This window comes from Artemia franciscana, chromosome 14 (genome assembly GCF_032884065.1).
Source record: "Artemia franciscana chromosome 14, ASM3288406v1, whole genome shotgun sequence".
Taxonomy (NCBI): domain Eukaryota; kingdom Metazoa; phylum Arthropoda; class Branchiopoda; order Anostraca; family Artemiidae; genus Artemia; species Artemia franciscana.
Window position 1 is genome coordinate 34,078,193 of NC_088876.1, and position 18,837 is coordinate 34,097,029.

The following is an 18,837-nucleotide window of genomic DNA, read 5'->3' on the forward strand; positions in this document are numbered from 1 at the left end:
GGGGTCCTTGTTATCAATCACAGAAGGAACGGTGTAGTAGGGTGTAGGACAGTGGTTCCGAAACTTTGGGTCACGAACCACCAGTGAGTCACGAACGAATAATTGAGTGGGCCGAGGTCGTCAGCATAAATATTTGTAATGCCCAAATTCCGTAGTGGCGAGTAGTGGAACTTATTTGTCCTAATTAAAATGGAAAAAAATGGAAGACCGTTAAAATAAGAAACACGATTTAATTTTTTTATTACTTACATAACTACACCTGCAAGTTTTCTTTTACAAAGCTATTTAAATGGGAAGGATGTATTTATTTTTTATTTTTCTTCATTACAGTTTCAACATCACCTTCAACTTTAGTTATTTTTAATCGCAGTAACATTGATATATCCAATTTATTTCTGTACTTGGTTTTAATTTGAACCATAGCCGAAAATCCAGCCTCACATAGATATGGCTAGTAAAGAGAAGGAGGACTTTCATGTAAATAATGACGAAGACCACACTGCCTTTCCATAATACAACAACAAAAGAGAGAATAATGAGGACTTTTTTCCCAAGACAGTGAACCAACAAAACCTATTTGGATATTTCGGCCCTATATCTAAGGGCCATCTTCAGCAAAGAAAAAATAAAAAAACAATAAAAGACTTACAATAAAAGTTCTCAGTTAAAAATCCATTTTTTTTTTTTTTTTAATTTTAAATTTAATTTAAAATTTCATGGCTTCTTCAAAGAGGCAAGGATAGGTATCAGCAACTGACAACCAGAATTTTGACAACAAACTTGCGTTTGTTGACATACTAGTTGAAAGTCGTCTCGATATGGGCTAGAGATCCAACATCAAACTTTTTCATCTCTTCCCCAAAAGAGTCGTCAAAATTGCTTATCAGATAGGAAACTTCTGATAGTATGTTCATCTTAGCTGTACCTGGTTTTAAATAACGAAAGTTCTAAGTTTTTCAAAACAATCATACTTGCTATTGTCAATACAACTTTTCCACAGTATACACATAATTTTATCACAGAATTTTATAGCTAACTGCAAAAATTTCTGATCCACTAGAGTCTTGCAAAAACAAGTTGAGTTCGGTTAATTTGGAATAAAATATCTGCTCAATAATCGAGCCTGAGAATGAATTCCTTGTGCAGTAGATGTTTAGCTTATTTAGTTATTCCTTCAAAATAAACTGTAACTTCATTACGCAATTCCACTAATCGTATCAATGCTTTTCTCCTGGATAACCACTGAGCTTCTGTATGACGAAGAAGAGATGTATCACGGCTACCCATTTCCTCACGCAGTTTTTGAAATATGCGAGCTCGTAAGGGTTTTTGTTTAATATAATTTACAATTTTTACAGTTGTATCAAGTACTGTTTTGAAATTATCGGGGAATGTATTGTGTACCGGTGCTGCTCAATGAAGACTATACTGTGTCCACAAAGCACACAGACTTTGTTCAAGAGCTCGCATAACCACACTGCTATTTTTCTTGCATATAGCCCGATTACCGTCAGTGCATATACCGACACAGTTCTTCTACTGTAAAGTTTTTTCTTTTAAATGGGAATCAATTGTATTGAAAATTACCTCAGCAGTTCCACGACTTATTGGCTAGCGGGCTAAGATGTATTCATGCCAGTCGTTCTGGCATATATAACGCACACAAACAATCAGTCGATATAGGCCTTGCACATTGGTAGACTCATCTAGTTGTAGAGAATAATACTTAGTACCCTTTTTCTCTAAAACAGTAAAATGGTGGGCGCCAAGATCGAAAAGTTTTGTTAGATGCGTTGGAGTCCAGAAAAAATTCGGGACCATTGGTGTGAGGAGTAGATGCCCTTTCAAGCAAAAGCGAAAATGGGGCTAAATTCTTGCAACGACAATACAATTGAGGTATATTCAATCTCAAATGAGATTAACTCGTTACACTTGCTTTCTTGAAGTCTTTTCTCTTTACTCTGCTTTCTCTTTATTCTTCTTTCTCTTCAACTTCTACTTTTTAAGCATTTGTTTGTATCTTTTGGTCCTTTTTTATGATTTTTTTAATGAAGCATTTATATGCATTAGGCTTGCACTTTAATTTCAAGGTAGTTTTGCTTTTAATTTTGTTGTCAAATTATAAATTTGTTCTAACAAATTACGGATAATATTTGTGATATTTTTTTTTAGAACAATTACAAAATGAGAAGTAAAGAGTCGTATTAGCGCATTAAACGGGTTGATAATAAGCCATGGTATATGTCAGATTTAAAATGAAAAGAATATAAATGAATAATAATGTTATTAGTTTTCTCGCATGAGAATAATGTTTTTCTCGCAAGGGTTTTTACACCGAAGCAGACTAACTCTATTTTTTCACTTTTTTTAGTCTCTTTAAAGTATTTTTATATGTAACTCAGTCTGTTTTTACCTTGCCTATAAATTTCAATATTTTTAAACTTAATTTTTCAGACCGTAATTGGTTTAAATGACCTCTCAGTGACTATGTCAAAATTCGATATACTTGACATTGGTCATATTGATATTGTGATTGAAGGATTGGCACCTTTCAACTGGCTGGCAGAACTGGTAAGCATAATCAAACTTATCTGATAAAAAAGCTTCAAATGTAAATTGAAAAGTAATTTAGAAGTATATGTGGGCCAGACACACCTTGGGTGTGTTGATTTTGACGAAATTTAGTCAAATGGTTTTCTATATGGGATAGTGTAAGAAAGGCCGTATCCAGGAGGATTAGAGTGTTTGGAACACCCCCCCCCCCACAAAAAATTGCCCAATTCGTAAAAATTTAACAAATATGCAAATAAAAAAATTTTGATGCGTGTTTTAAAGCTATTTTTGTGACCCTCTCTCTCCAATCCTGGATACGGCCTTCAGTGTAAGCAATATCAAATAGCTCACCCAAAAAGAACACCAAAAGAATAGAATTGAATCAAAACTTGGTAGATACACAACACAGAATAAAAATACAAATACTGTCAACAGAGGGTAGACAAAAATGAAAATACACAATTTAAAATTCTTCAAAAAAGGTAACTTACTCTATTTGAGACATATTTTTCTAGATTCAGAGAATTTGCGAGGTTTTGATAAAGAGCTAATTATCAGCCTAATTTAGAGTATACTGGTGCTTAGAAGAATCGTCCGTTGGAGCCATCTTAGGCCCATTCACATATGAAATTAAAAAATTTAAAAGATTTTTTTTGGCTAAAATTTTTCTAAGAATTGTCAAAATTTCAGGTCAGTACCACATTTTCGTCAGTGTTTCATTACAAACTGTGAAAATAAATAAACAAAACTATCTAGTTAGCAAAAGTAACGTTATTTGTTTGTTTGTTTTTTAAATTGACATCGACCACTATCGGCCATTATTTGTAGAAAAAAAACCAATTCAAACATTCAGATTCAATTTTTACTACCCCTGTAATTGCATATTTTGAAATAAATTAATTTTCCTTAAAATGCGGCTTAGATGGCTTTGCGTAGCTACTTATTTTAATTATAATTCTTTGGCTATGTCTAATCACTGTGTGTACTGCATAGGTGGAGAGAGGTGGCAATAATTAGGTATTACGAAGGCTTTAATAATGTAGAGATCAAAGAGTATGGATGACTTATAAGAGTGGAAACTCGTGTGCTAGTGTTGACCGAAAAATGTCAGCACTATCTAGCGTTTGGCGCTTCTTCGAATTTTTTTCAGTATAATAATAAGGAAAATTACTTTAATTGGTTTTATTGGTAGAATTGGGTAGCAATAAGTTTCTGATCTCAGTTTCTGACAGAAAAATAATTGAAAAGCATTAAAAAATGCCAAAAGACGCCAAATGATGGCATTGTCATTTTATTTACCGATATTAGCGCCAGTTTCTACTCTTGTAAGTACCAAGTAATTTACTGTAAGTACCTAGTAATTACCAAGAACCTAGTAAGTACTAAGTACCCAAACTCTTTGGCAGAATTACCAAAGCTGCCTCTTTAAGCTGTTCTTTGACGATATAATGTTCTAATGAAAGTTGAATGTCTAATGAAAAAAATATATTACTATGAGAAATAAAAGCATGTTAAAAAGCATGGAAAAATTCGTATTTTTCCCAAGGTGACTGTATCAAACCAATGGTGACACCAAACATCAAGATCACACTGTCTGCGATTGGAAGACAAGCGATAATGAGAAACAATATATAGAAGCCTGCCGAGTAGCCGTGCCATGGTTCGCCACCACTATATATTTCATCTACAAAAGCAGGAAATTAGGAAAGACTTTGTGCAAGAAACAATGACAAGAAAAAATACAAGAAATAATGGCAAGATTTCCGGGGCATATTCTGATAAAGAGAGAGTCTGTGCATATTTGCATGTGCGTTAGTATATGAATCTTTATGCACATGTGTGTGTTTGGGTATGTGTGCAATTAGGCATATTAGTGTAACTAGGCGCGTCCGTACTTGATGTGTGTGTGTGTCTGTTTGAGTGCATATCTATGTGGGTGTGTTTGCGTAGGTGTGTGCGTGTATGTGTTTGTGTATGAATACCTATGTTTGCTTGTGTGTGTGTAGGTAGATTTATGTTAGCAGATTATTTATTGTGTGTGTATGTATGTCTGTATTTGTGCATGTGGATGTTTTTGTGAGTGAGTTGCTGTGTTTATAGCTGTTTGTGTGTGTAAGTTTGTTTTTTTTGTTTTTTGTCAGGGGGGGGGGTTGTAGAACACTGTGTGCTTACATCAGTGAGTGCTTTCTGTTTGAATATAAGTGATGGCGTGTGTCGATCTGTATACAATTGTACTTGTATGTGTTTTTATGTGTGTTTCTCAACAAATGATAAAATTATATTACATTTGGGTAGCTCAGCTACCCATTGTCAGCTACCCATATTGTAGCAAAGCTGTCTGTTGGTACTCTTTTTATATTTACTTTCTTACACTAGTGTTTAAATCTTAGATCTAGCAATTTACAATTACTTTCAAACATGACTTTTCAAGCTTTTCAATGTCCAAGTAAATTTGAGAGTGATATACTCCTGCTTTCAGACAAATTTTGGATCTCCGCTACAGCCAAAGTCGAAGCTCATCACACCTATGACGAGTGGCTTAAGAACGCCAAAAAGTAAACATTCTCGAATCCACCATAATATTTTAAATATTCATTCTTCACTCTGTCTATTCACTTTTATTAGTCATTCTCTCTTCATTAGGCCTCAGGAAGAATGATCCATTTTTTTCTCGAACAATTCACTTTTAGAGTAAACCTTAAGAGGTAATTATGGTTGAAAACTGATGTTTTATCGTTGATATGCATTTTACCTAAATTTTAAAACCTAACTGTGCAACAAACTCGCAGAGGGACCTCCTTCTTAAAGCTTTGTGCCATCCTCTGAAAACCTTGAATCGCGAAGTTTGTTCATATGTTTTTACAGTTATCATAAAATGTGCTTGTATAGAAGACTTCCCCCTCCCTCCACGTCCTTGCTGTGTGCAAATTTGTCGTGAGACTTTTTGAAGGGTCAGTCCAAGAGTGATTATTTATTCTTAAGTTACCAAGTATCACATTTCAAAATGGGATAGGGGTAGGAAGCTTCATGCATTTCCCTATGATTTTAAAATAGAATGTTAACCAAAGCTTCTAAGTTGCTCTTAAGCAGTTGGGAGAAAACGTCAGATTTTAATGTCGGTACCAAGGTGTTGAGTTAAATTTTATCGTAAATTTAGGCGAGGGGTTGAGGAGGAGGAAACACTTCTAATATAGAGTAATTTCTTTTCACTTTTGGTTTTATTGAGGTTCCTTTTTTTAATTAAAAAACTGATTTTTTAAAATGTGATTTCTCTTCGTTGATAAACACGCTCTAAGACAACACTAAGTATACAAGACTTTTGGGGAATAAAATGAGAAGATATAGCTAAAAACTACCCAAAAAAGCGAGGGCAATTTCAGCCAGTAAGCGAAAAGACAACAGCTCGTCGGGCCTCCAAAAAGCTGTTTCGAGTGCTAAAAAAAATAACCATACAAAGGCCATACAAAGAGCGTTTACGTCCATTAAAGCTTCCTACTCTCGCATACTGGAGGAAACGTGGCAAAATGATTATGGCCCACAAAATTATTTCCAAAAATTTTCTTCCTTGTCTTCTAACAGAGCAGAATAAATACTGTGTTTTTTCTGATCTGTTAGAGTCTACATCAAAAGGTTAGTTTGTTTTTTCTTTTTGAGCACTGAAGATGACTTTTTGAAATATTTTTGTTTGTCTTTTCAGTTCCGTTCTGTCCACTGGCTGAAATTATCATTGCTTTCTTGTATATTTTTATTTATATTTTCTCATATTTTTGTTGTTTTTTTTTCAAATGTTTGTTAATACATAGTTTTAACGATATCTTTAGAAACGACGGCCACCCTTCGTGCTGGTAAGAATATGAACCATCCCAACACAAATCACCCCACCAATATTCAGGCTTAGTCCAAATGAAGGGAAACCAGATATTAATTTCCCCCCCCCCCTATCAAACACTTTTATATATTTATCTGAAGGCTATTAGAAATTTAGGAAATTTTGGCATAAAAACTACCATTTCATGGTATTATCCACACCTCTGCCTCCATACCTAAGCAAAGACTCTACTGCCCTCCTCAACGATGGCTGATGCATAACTATATATCACTGTACATGACTCTAAAGAAAATCAAGTGAATCAACTTAGGTAAAATCTTCAAATAAATGTCTATATACCGTTAATTTGAATGAACTATGCAACTCTTTGGGATAGAATGCGCCACCTCTGGCGCATTCTATCTGCACCCAAAGATGCCACATAAATACCTCTGAGGCTGGAGATTTCAATATCTAATGGTTCATTTACACATTGCAGAAATCCGCCTGGATTTTGCAATGCGTTTGGAGATTTCGTCCGTTTTCGTGCTTAAAAAACTCTCTAGCTTTCCACAACGATCTGGTCAGTTCGTTGAGGAAATTTTGAGAGTTTTTCTTGCACGAAAACGGACAGAATCTCCAAACGGATAGCTAAATCCGGACGGATTTCCACAATGTCTAAATAAACCATAGGCTTTCAATAGTTTTAAATCGTTTGGCTGTTTCAGAATTTTCAAGTTTTGCGCCACTCAATATTGTGCCACAGAATGGCAGAAAACACTACTTTCCTCTGGTACAATCTTTTCGGCTACTTAAAAAGGTCACTAAAACTTTTAAATTCCAGTCAAACAAGTCGTCTCTGTTTTCTAGGACCCAATTTCTAGAACTAGGATTCTTAGGGCTATGTAGATACGACAACCCCTGGAAAAAACGAACAATAAATACACACGCAGCATTAAATTATTTGATTTGTATATTCATACCCAGGGATACGATTAAGGGGGGACTCCCCCAAAGTTCCAAGGAGTCGGTGCGCAACGCCGAAATCTTGGAATTTAACTTATGTTTCTAGTTTAATTTAGCGTGTGCGTCAGCATTTGTCAGTACACTGGACGATTTTGCCGGCAGATTCTTTATATTCCCCAAAATCTCAAAACTCAAGCTGCGCCCTGATCATTTCACCGATGTAAATCTTAAAAAAGTAAGTCAAACAATTAGGAACTAAAAAACTGATATTAAATTTGTCTTCTTTCAGATAATTGGGACTGTTGTAAACACAGTCAAAGGAGTGGTCAAAGAAATACTAGAAGGCCCAATGAGGAGAATTATAGAATGGGCAATCAATGAATACGTCCAGTCTATATTAAACCCATCGATTGCCATCGAAGCTATCCGTCTGGCCTTATAGGTGCTGTGTGTGGTTTGGCCATAGTGAAAAGTAGGCTAGTATTAAGTTCCTAATGGCGTGTGGGATGTAAAGAACCTTCAATATAAACCGTCTGGATCATTTGCGATTTTTAGTTACAATTAGCTATTAGGGTCGGAATCAGGAGTGGGTGATATCAGAATTTTTCAAAATATCAACATCATGACATCCGATTTTGATGTTTTGGGACTATTTGTGCCTGTTATATATTCTTTCCCTTTTGTAAAACTATTTTTCAGAAAACAAAGTTGACAAGGAGGGTAGGGGGTGGTATTTTCATTACTTCACATTTATCATAGAAACAGGGCAATTTTCGCTGGATTAAATTTGCCAGATATTCTGTCTTTTAAATCATCTGTGGAATAGTACCAATGGTAACAAGGATTATTCCTTTTTGAGCATAATATTGCCGTTCCACAACAAAAAGCAGCTAATAAATTTCAGTTCTAGAAGCCAACCTTCTCCTCCAAAAGACAAGAGGAGCAATTCCTTCCCAAAAATGCTAAAGTTGACATGCTTCATTTGACATCTAAGCTATAAGTAACAAGAACACAATTACCCTCCCCATCTAGGAGGGGAGAGAACGGGGTGAACCTGGACGCAATCCTTTGAGACGGCATATCTTCGAACCCATTGTTTTGTATTGTTCTGACTTCATTATAAAATGAGTATCCATTAAGGGTTTCCATTGAAACCCTGGAATCTAACATGAAATCATGGATCAGTGATATTTTGGGAATTTCTAGCCCCATTACCACTGACAATGTGTATCGACTGGGATCGAAAACAAGCGATAACACTACCACTAGGCGAGGCTCATCCAAAACTGCGGTGTTAAAACCAGTTTTTCTTTCCCTTAGCAACTATAAAGATATGCAAATAATTATGCGTTATAATGGGGAAGCTTAAAGGTTCAGAATCTGGCGTTGTGTCTGATCATCCTCCCAAATTTGACAATATCGGGAACGGCCTTCTTGCTAAGGCTAAAGGTCTGCGCGAAGCTGGAAAATGTGAGTCCTCCTGGATCAAACAAAAGGGAGCATGTCTATGGCTAGAAGCGCGTCACCTAAACTGTGAAGAGTGGGTCAAATACGATAACCATCATGAAGCTTAACAGTTAACAGTGAACTGCGGTAACAATTATAACTATTATTTAAAAAGACTATTACTCCTTTTTCTTTTTTTTCTACTGATATTAAAGTGTCAACAGTATGAAGTTATTTTTTATGGGGTTTTGTCGTGATAAGTGGTGGTTTTTGCTGTTAGTATGGGTGATATATCAATGTGTAGAGAAAAATATTTAACTTTTTTTCTTTTTTTTTGGGTCTTCATCGTGGTTTATTAAAAATGAAAAACCATGTCTTTTCATGTCTTTTCTTGTATTCTCTTTTGTTCTTTTTGTTTTTCACTGTAGATGTAGATCAGGTTCTTAAGTGTACTACTGTATTTTATCACATTCAGTTATTAATTTTACTTTCTTTGCCTTTTCTCCTGCCCCGCTTGTGGGCGTGCCCAGCTATTATTTATCAACTAAGAATTAATTTTAAAATTTACAGATGTTGGGAATAGGCTTGATAGGCTAGAGGCAAATCCGCTTGACCTTAAACAAATTCTAGCGAATGATTTAGAGAAAGAGGATTTTGGCAAGGATTTACTCCAGGTTCATTTTGGATAATATTTTTGAATTGTCATGGTCTTATGAGCAAAATGGATTTTCTATCGACGTTTCTTCCCAGTCATGATGTTTTGTTGATTGGGGTGTGTGAAACATTTCTTAACCCTTTCAGACCTGAACCAAGAAGGGGTTGCGTAAAAATTCTGAAAATAGCAGAGAGCGATCCTGGAGGTTCAACTAGAACAGATTTATTTTCTTTAAATTTTTACTTCATTCCATATCCAAAATGTGAATGGTTACCATATGGTCACGTCAGGTATATACAGATACTATTTTAGGGGAAAATTTGTGAAACAGTTGCGATCTGAGTTCAAACACAGTCGAACTTTGCACTTCGAACACAAGATTCGACTGGTTCCACCCCTAACGCACTTCTCATAGCGACACCTTCCCTTTTCAGTCGTATCCGGAAAATGCGAGGTCTGGTCAAATCTCACTGATTCCGAAGGCATCCCATCTCGCGAGGTAGTCGTATTGCGCTTGGTCACTGATAAGGATGGTCTTCCAACTCGAGGACTTTGAGATACGCCAGTAAGAACCAACCCACGAGCAATGTCCATTTTGAAGTACAGCAGAGACATGTGCTGAACATTGATCTGCTTACACTGTCGGCGGTGTATCAGCCAGGCGTTGTTCACAGCCATGTCAAAGAAGTAGTACACAATCCTCATATACCATTTCTTAGAGTGAATGTCAGTCCTGTAAATCTCCAGGAACATGTCAGCAAGATCTACGCCCCCCATTGATTTGTTGTAGTCACGGACGATTCGGGGGCGATCAACTTTGACGTATTTCCGTGTTGTGCCATCCCATCTCGGACACTTATCAATTGGGGTGACTGCACAGTATGAAGAAGCCAAATGGACTGGTTTGTTGTCATACCATTTTACTATCGATACTTCTGAATGTCTTTCAAAACGGAAGTCCACTGACCCTCGTCCTTTCTTCTTCATGTTGGCGTCGGTATCTAGAACAGCGACCCTCATTCTGTTGCTGCGTATCGTACCACATGACTCAATGCCATATTCAACCCGGAGCTTGTGAATGAGATCGATGCCAGTATAGAAATTATCAAAGAACAACTTGAAGTTCATGAACCTTGGCAGATTTTCTACAAGCCGAAGGACAACGTCAGTACCTTGGGCAAGTTCAGAAATTTCAACAGCTCCTTTTCCTGTATATATCTCTGTGTCATACACTATTCCGCTGATGCCGGCTCTCGTGAAAACCTTTACACCCCACGAGTGGGGCTTGTCCTTCAAGTACTGTCGAAATCCAATTGTTCCTTTGAATGGGATCATCTGTCCGTCAATACTTTGGATCTCTTCAGGGTCTATTTTTTTCAGATTCTCCCTGAATGCGTCGTATAGTCTTCTGATCTTGAACAGTTTATCATGACCAACCTCCCCTTTCGGTATCATTAAGGTGTCATCGCAAATGTGGAAAAAAGACCTCAAGCTGATGAACCTATCTCTGCTCATGGTATCAGCCACCGGGGAATATCTTATTCCATTCTCCCAGTACATTCTAATAGCCGGAAGTTTGAGAATGCTCATAAGCATTTGAACTCCAAGAAATCTGCGCAGCTCTTCAAGGGAAAGTTTCAGAGCAAGATTCTTCTTTCTCATGGCATTCAGATTCGTTTGGTCCACAATGTTTGAAAGAATGTCTTCTGTGATAAACATTCGGAAGACATTCGAATTGATCCGTGTCATCGCCATTGTCTAACTCGAACCTGCCAAGCATTGCTAAAGGGATCCTCTTCATCTCTTCCGTCTTCATTGCCATAACAGTTGAGAAAACGTAAAGGCTGAAATTCTTGATCTGGATTGTCTGGTGCCCAGTTTGGGTCGTCGTCGTCGGAAGAGATATAGAGATCTGAATCACAATCAGATATGAATAAAAGCCTTGCTGCTTCTTCTGCAGTCATTTTCTTGGTAACTCTTCTACTTCTTTCCTTGATCAGTCTCTCTTCCAAGGGCTTGGGACCATGACCTCTCATGGAGTCAGAGCTCGTGCTTGGATCAGCTGAAAAGAAATTCAAGGTAAGTGCATCACTTAATAATAACAATAATAATAGTATATTGCAATAAAATAGGCCATTGGCCTCAACACTTGCCTGAGGCATCCCACAAAATACCTTTTTTAACCCTTGTTTCAGTAAAAAGGAGGAACAGAAAGAAAATGTGCCTATTCCCGATCATAAAAAGGACTTGCTGCCTCGTTTGCTGTACAAATCTGCCTAGGTATGGTTTGGCACTGAATGCCTGACGTGACCATTTGGTAACCGATCGTTAGCAACCTTGTTTGCGGCTAAACTACAGCTCAGAATTAGACTAGTGATATCTCATTCGAAAGAACGCATTCTTAGCTACAAAATAAGATCATAATCAGGCTCTGAACTTACCAGAAACGTCCAGGTCATCGAGGTCGGAATCTGCACCTTTCCTCTTTTTCGACATTTTATGTTTTGTCTAAACTTGGACGCTCGCTCGACCAATCGGGTAAAGCCTTGAGGGACAAGAAATTCAAACGCGACAGAGTCAAGCAAGCGCTATCTAGTGGACAAGAAATCACAGTTGTGACTTTGTCGAGTCGAGAGAAAAAAAATAGGAGGCGAGTGGTATTCGTATGGTGACCATAGGCATGAAAGGGTTAATGATAATCTTTCTTCTTCAGTCCAAATTCAAGTTTATAATTTCTTTGAAAAATCACGAGTATTGAAAAATAAAGGAGGAATCGAAGGTTATATACGTCATGATATTCATTCGCGAAAAATAACAGAATTTGATGAATTATATGAGGAAATGAAATTTAAATTTTTAATTTTACAATTGAAAATACATAATTAGAATATTGCGAGTTGCGTTTGTTAGAAATCCCTCATGTATCACCTTCTTCTTTTTCGTCGTCACTTAATACCCTCATGAAGCTAAAATCATGCAAGTATAAATTAATTTGATTTATGATTCACATCAGAAAACAGATAAAGAAATGAATGAGTGCAGACCTAGCAAAAATACGATATTTCTATCGATGTGCTTGTCGTATGATTTATTACCACTTTGTAGCATACCTACAAGAATAACTGCAACGTCGGCATCACTGATCACTGATCGGCATCACGGCATCACTGATAATATTCTGACGAATTTTGAAACATTTTTAATAAGGATAGTATTTGTGGACCCTTATGATCATTTCATGTTGTCTTCTAATTTAAAAAGTGAGCTTAAACCGAGCAAAAAAAGATTTCAAGAAGTCACGGATACCAAATAAAAATACGCTACGACTATTAAAAGAACGATTAAGTATTATAAATGACAATAGACCTTTCGAATCTGAGGATGTGAACCATGTGATGGATTTATTTTTAAAGATGCTTAAGGAAATATTAAATAAAACATGTCCTGTGAAAAGGATTAGTCTGAGACATTATCAGCCTCCGAATAGGCTGTGGATAACTGAAGGCATACTAAGATACATAAAGTTTAAAAATCAATTATTCAGGGGGCAACTTAACTGTCCATCTGATGAAAATATTTCTGAATTTAAAAGGTATAAATTCAACTGTCAAAAATTCTTCGATTGGAAAAAAAATTATCATGGCCGAGAGTTTGAGAAAGTTTGTTTGTCTTCGAAAAAGACTTGGTCACTAATTAACGAATACCTTAGTAAGGCGAAGGACCAAAGTATTCCAGATGAAATGTGCATGCCTGAAAGTCTTAATGATAAGAAGGAAATAGCAGATGCCCTAAACCGGCATTTTGATAAAATAGGTGAAAAATATACAGAGTCCGCTGCCTCATGAAGATCAAGTAGTCAAAACAAAATTATTTTAGAAAATTCCTTCCGCCATCACATGGTAAGTCAATATTTTGAACACCGGTTTCTGAACATGAATTATAGAATGTACCACCATCACATGGTAAGTCAATATTTTTAACACCGGTTTATGAACATAAATTATAGAATCTACCGCCATCACATGGTAAGTCAATATTTTTAACACCGGTTTCTGAACATGACTTATAGAATGTACCGCCATAACATGATACGTGAATATTTTTAAAACCGGTTTCTGAACATGAATTATAGAATGTAGTTACTATTTTGAAAAATGGTTATTCTGAGGTACTGATGGATTGTCAACATTTCTGTTAAAGGAAATTGAACTTGATATAGTAAACCTGGCATTTAAAAACGGGAGTTTCCTTTGGCATTAAAAGATTCAAGAATATTGGCTTTTTACAAAGGAGGGGAGAAAAGCTCATGTCGGCTTTTTCTAAAATAATTGAACGTTGTCTGTATAATAGAATAGCGCGTTTTTTAGATCATTTTGAAATGATAAATCAGCTACAGTTCAGATTTTGGAAATGTCTTTCTACCGATCATGCGGTCCTATTACTAACACAGTATGTCCATGATATTCTTGACCGTGGAGAAATTCCAGCTGTGATTTTTCTTGACATTAAAAAAGAGTTTGATTCAATATCTCATGATATTTTAATACATAAGTTGGATCATTACGGTATAAGAGCGCGAGCAAAATCCCTAATAGCATCTTGTATTCAGGACTGTTCTCAGTATGTTGATGGAGGTGATGTTTCATCAGAAATGACTCGTCAATCTAATACCGCTGGTGTCCCGCAAGGGTCAATACTTGATCCCCTGCTTCTCTTAATTTATGTGAACGACCTCAATAATTCAATGAGAATATTTGGTTCAAATTTACAATTTGAAGATGGCACTGCATGCACTGTCGCAGGGAAAGATGTGAGCTGTTTGAAACTTGCGTTGGAAGAAGCTTTCAACCATCTTCTATTGTGGCTTGAGTCAAATTACCTAGCTCTTAACGCTGATAAAACAAAATTCGTGGTTTTCTCGCGATGTAACGATACAGTTCCTGAGATTCAACTAATTGAATCAAGTGATTTCAAAATAAAGATTTCACGAGCAGCAACTATGCGATACCTCGGAGTACTCCTTGACTCTAATCTATCATGGAAGCCTCATGTATCTAATCTGCAGATGAAATTGGGGAGACATATAGGGATAATGTGAAGTCTCAGGTTATCCTTTCCCTTTGAAGCAATGAGATAACTTTATTATGCACTTATTCATTCTCATTTAACGTTTTCATCAATTGGTTACCTTAACACATTTAGTTCTCATGTTACGCCAACTCAGAGACAACAGAACAAAGCTTTGCAGGTCCTAAAGAGTTATTTACCTTCCCCTAGATTATATCCAGCGAAGTCGTCACATATCAGGTGGACAGAGGTCAAAGCTCTGAGGTGAAATGAGATTTACTTTATTTGACCTCTGTAAATTATCATAAATTGAATTCAATCCAAATTCACCTGTATCTCTGTTTATGGAATTATTCTTGAATAATCTTTTTTAATTTCGACTGTTTCCCTGAAAATTTGCTTTAAACCTTGGTACCTAGAAATCAAAGAAACATTCTCAAACAAAATAAAATGATTTGGATAATTAAAATAATATGTCAGATAAATCTAATGAACCGAAGCCGAAAAGGTTAAGATTTGCTTTCGCTGTTGCACTGTAAAAAATAAGAGCAATAAACTATATGTAATTAGTTTATTGGGTATAAATTTTGTTTGTTTTTATTAATGTCTTTTAATTTTACTGCTGATGAAGGACACTGCATGTGTTCGAAATATCCAGTTAAAAAAAATTTATATTTGTTTCACTGTCAATTAAAAGGTTTCATCCCTATTTTGAACTGTTATATTTTCATTATTTTGTTGTGGATCTGTCACGGGGTTAATACTTAGGATCTTAGGCATACTGATATAGCAGCTTGTTATCAGCACAAGTTGCTAATGGCATCTATTTTTTACAAGTACATTGACTGAACAGTTGAACGTTTTTGGAGCCAACGCATTGGGCACTGAAAAGCCAATTAAGAGAGAGAGAGAGAGAGAGAGAGAGAGAGAGAGAGAGAGAGAGAGAGAGAGAGAGAGGAGAGAGAGAGAGAGAGAGAGAGGAGAGAGAGAGAAGAGAGAGAGAGAGAGAGAGGAGAGAGAGAGAGAGAGAGAGAGAACGGTTTATTACACAACTTTTGTAACTCTCGCCTAATTTACAGTTGCAAAAACATTACATGTTAAACATAGACGTTAAAAAAAAAATGCCGGAACATCGCATGTTAAACATAGATGAAGATAAACATTACATGTTAAACATAGACGCTAAAAATAGCAAAAATGAATTACAATGTCGGTATGTTCGTGCGCGTATAGGTGTCGGCTTGAGTTTTTGTCTTGTTTTTCTGTTTGGTGGATCATCTGCGGGGAAAATAACACGGTGATATGCTGCTTGTGTTACGTTTGGCAGTTGAAAATTCGGCTCAGCAGCCACGGAAGCGTGCAAGAGAACAAGCAAACTCACGACAACAAAACTTTAGAGGAGTGGAAACCCCAATGAACCGTTTTGGCCTGTAGACTTGAATATAATAACACAGCTGAATTTGAGTCAACCAATGTCTTTTGCTCTGGAAAGAATTTAAATATACCTCTTCCACCTTTGACACATTTCTTTCGATTAGTTATTCCTCAGCAAGGTCGACAAAAAAGGCCAGAATCGGTGCCAAGTTTCCCTGATCACAATCAACTCATAGGATTGCATCGATGGAGCATATCGATGTTTTACGATTTCATTCAGTAATTTTTGTAATTATTTTAATAAAAATAAAAAAATGCTACGTAAAGTCAAAGACTATCTGACTCTTCTGCAACATGGGTGTCTAAAATTTGTTTATATACATTTTTGTTACTTTTTTACAAATCGGACAAAACTTTCAGGGTTCAACCCCATTATTCCAGCCCCCCCCCCAAATCCCTGGACACGGCTTTGCTGTCATGTGCTTTCATTCCCAAAGAAAGTTGTTCATCAGAAAACTGTGTCAAAATGAGAGTCCATGGAAGAAGAAGAAAAAGAAAAAAAAAGACATTCAACCAATTGAGAAGTCAATTAATCCTTTATTTACAGCATAAATTAATCTTTGGAGATACATAGTTATGTTTCTTTATTTTATCTTATCGAATGTACAGAAAAAATTACAAAAATAAATAAACCTGTCATTTGATCCACTGAAAAAAGTCGCACCTAGCCTGAGGATCGCCAGCATGTCCCTCCCCTCTTGGACATACCCAGAATTGGCGGCCATAATTGGCTCCTTTCTTCTTGACCGTCCTTAAGAGGCACGACTCTGTATGGCCTTTACACTTTGGGGGTTTTGGGGGACCTTTCAATACCTTTTTCCAAGCAGTTATTGTCTCCTGTAAAAGAAAAGAAAATTGTAAACGTCTTACCAAAACGAGGTAACCTTTATTATTCAAACACATTAAATTACAAATTATATTGTAAAACGTTAGCAGCTGATGATAGAGAAAAATCGGGAGACTAATTTCAGTCCATCTGCTGCTAGCATTGATCTTGTCCAGGGCCATCAAAGACAGCACATCAAACAGTGGGACTGCTTGTTGGTCCCGCAACTCTTTTGTCAACGAAGCCGACCAAAGGTTGCAGCAACACTTAAAGCTGCCCAAGCATCGCAATTCTGATCATATGTTAATGACTGCAAAAATCATATTACAAGTCTATCTCAACACCATAGATGCTACTAAAAAATGTGGCAAAAATTTTGGGCAAGACAGTGCGGAATCAAGTTAAGTTCAGTTAAAAGCAAACAGAAATTACCACAAATAAGAGAGGAGTTACAGCTCTCTCAAGCGAATAAAGACTTTAGTGTGCAAATTGCAAAGAACATAATGTTAAGAACACCACGGCTCCGCTCAGGCCCATATTTACCAATAGGCCCACAAGGCCCGGATCTAAGGGCGCAGAATGCCAGGGGACGAAAAAAACATCGCGGAGTGATTTTTCTGTGAATAGGCAGTGCGACAGTGGAGTGCACCTGGCACTTTGACTCAAAGAGTCAAACTTTTCAAGACTTTTCAAAGTCTTTGAAAAGACTCATTGAGTCTTTTGAAGGTGCCAGACGAGTGGCATTCTCGAGCCACTCGAGGTATTCTCGAGCCGATTGTAAACAATCGGCAAATGAACTAATGTCACCACACTCCACTGTCGCACTGCCTATTCACAGAAAAGTGATTTTAAAACAGTACAGGGATTCCGTGGTCACAAATAAACTGTCAGATGTGTCCCAAGAATGACAGCTGAGAGATCGGGATCACCGAATTACTTTTTAATTACTTTTGCGTCTTTCATTACTTTTGATTCTTCAGTAGCGTTCTGTTCAGTACTTTCACTATCCTCGAATTATCGGGGATTTCCTCCAAAATCTTGCAAAACAGACCGGCAAAAATACTTGGGCCTAGATATATGGATAGATTTATTTTCCGTATAACAGTAAAATAATTAACAACAATCTACAAATCCCCACAATGGCTCCATGGCCTGTAGGAGGGGGACTATGAAAAAATCACACAGACATTAAACATTTAAACTCTTAACATTTAAACATATAAATATAATATTAACCTTTAAATATATAAAAATAAACATTTAAACTTTTAACATATAAAGCATTTGCTTCATAAAATGGAGAAAAAAAACAATTAAAAAACAAGGAAAGTTCATTAAATAAGCTTTATCAAACTGCAATGAATCACAACATCTATAAATATAATAACAATAATAGTAATAATAAAATGGATAGCAGTATATACGTCAAGGAAAACTTAATCACATGAAAAAAAAAATTGAGTCTTTTGAAGGTGCCAGACGAGTGGCATTCTCGAGCCACTCGAGGTATTCTCAAGCCGAATGGGGAAGGGTTCTCCATGTCAAATGAAACGCAAGAGGAGGATTAAAATAAGATCTTATTGTTGGTGTATGCGGAATTTGGATATTTAGAGACCTACAGACCAGATATTTTGACTAATCAGATACAAAAGAAGACGTAAATCTAAGGGACGTAGGGATATCACCATGGAGCTGAAGAAAAGCGAGAGAAGCGCAGGAAAGAATATAAAATTTTTCAATATCAAGTAACAGTTTAGTTTCTGGATTAGATTTATGGCTCCGTCGTAAGTATTCGAAAGCGGTTTGAAAAAAGAAGGGAAAGTAGACATCCATATGACTGGACAATAAGAAACAAAAGAATGAATTAAGCTATTAAATAGGATTCTAAGAATTGGTCCAGGAAAAATATGTTTGGGTTTTCTTAGAATACCAAGGTTTCAGCATACCTTCATTTTAATTAAATCAATACAGTGCTTAAAAGATAAATTTTCATCAAAGAGGATACCTAGGAAACGGACATGACTATCCTTTGGTCTAGTAATAAAGCCTTTGAATATATGAATTTCAGATAATTGAGGATAA

The 18,837-nt window shown here is 36.4% G+C and overlaps 3 protein-coding genes across 7 annotated transcripts in view; 1 reads left to right on the forward strand and 2 right to left on the reverse strand.

The window, feature by feature from the left end:
• LOC136035628 (uncharacterized) overlaps nucleotides 1-7,868 on the forward strand; it is a 75,755-nt gene extending 67,887 nt beyond the window's left edge. The window contains exons 8-9 of the mRNA XM_065717522.1: nucleotides 2,455-2,571; nucleotides 7,617-7,868. Of these exons, the coding sequence (XP_065573594.1) occupies nucleotides 2,455-2,571; nucleotides 7,617-7,769 (270 nt within the window). The 3' untranslated portion in view covers nucleotides 7,770-7,868. The remainder of the gene's footprint in view (nucleotides 1-2,454; nucleotides 2,572-7,616) is intronic.
• Nucleotides 4,082-18,837, reverse strand: part of LOC136035626 (DNA-(apurinic or apyrimidinic site) endonuclease 2-like) — a 46,822-nt gene continuing 32,066 nt past the window's right edge. For 3 of the 5 annotated variants that reach the window (XM_065717516.1, XM_065717518.1, XM_065717517.1), the window contains exon 7: nucleotides 16,497-16,766. In XM_065717516.1, coding sequence (XP_065573588.1) covers nucleotides 16,566-16,766 — 201 coding nt within the window. In that variant the 3' untranslated portion in view covers nucleotides 16,497-16,565. Of the gene's footprint in view, nucleotides 4,238-15,960; nucleotides 15,980-16,496; nucleotides 16,767-18,837 lie in introns of those variants that run through there. The other 2 variants (XM_065717519.1, XM_065717520.1) reach the window with 2 other exon arrangements.
• On the reverse strand, nucleotides 9,732-11,177 carry LOC136035783 (piggyBac transposable element-derived protein 3-like). The gene has a single exon (XM_065717757.1). It carries the CDS (start codon nucleotides 11,175-11,177, stop codon nucleotides 9,732-9,734), a length of 1,446 nt encoding a protein of 481 aa, XP_065573829.1.

Bases quoted from the DNA above. Each gene is read 5' to 3' on its own strand.
- LOC136035783 (XM_065717757.1), bottom strand. From the start codon at position 11,177: ATGACACGGATCAATTCGAATGTCTTCCGAATGTTTATCACAGAAGAC.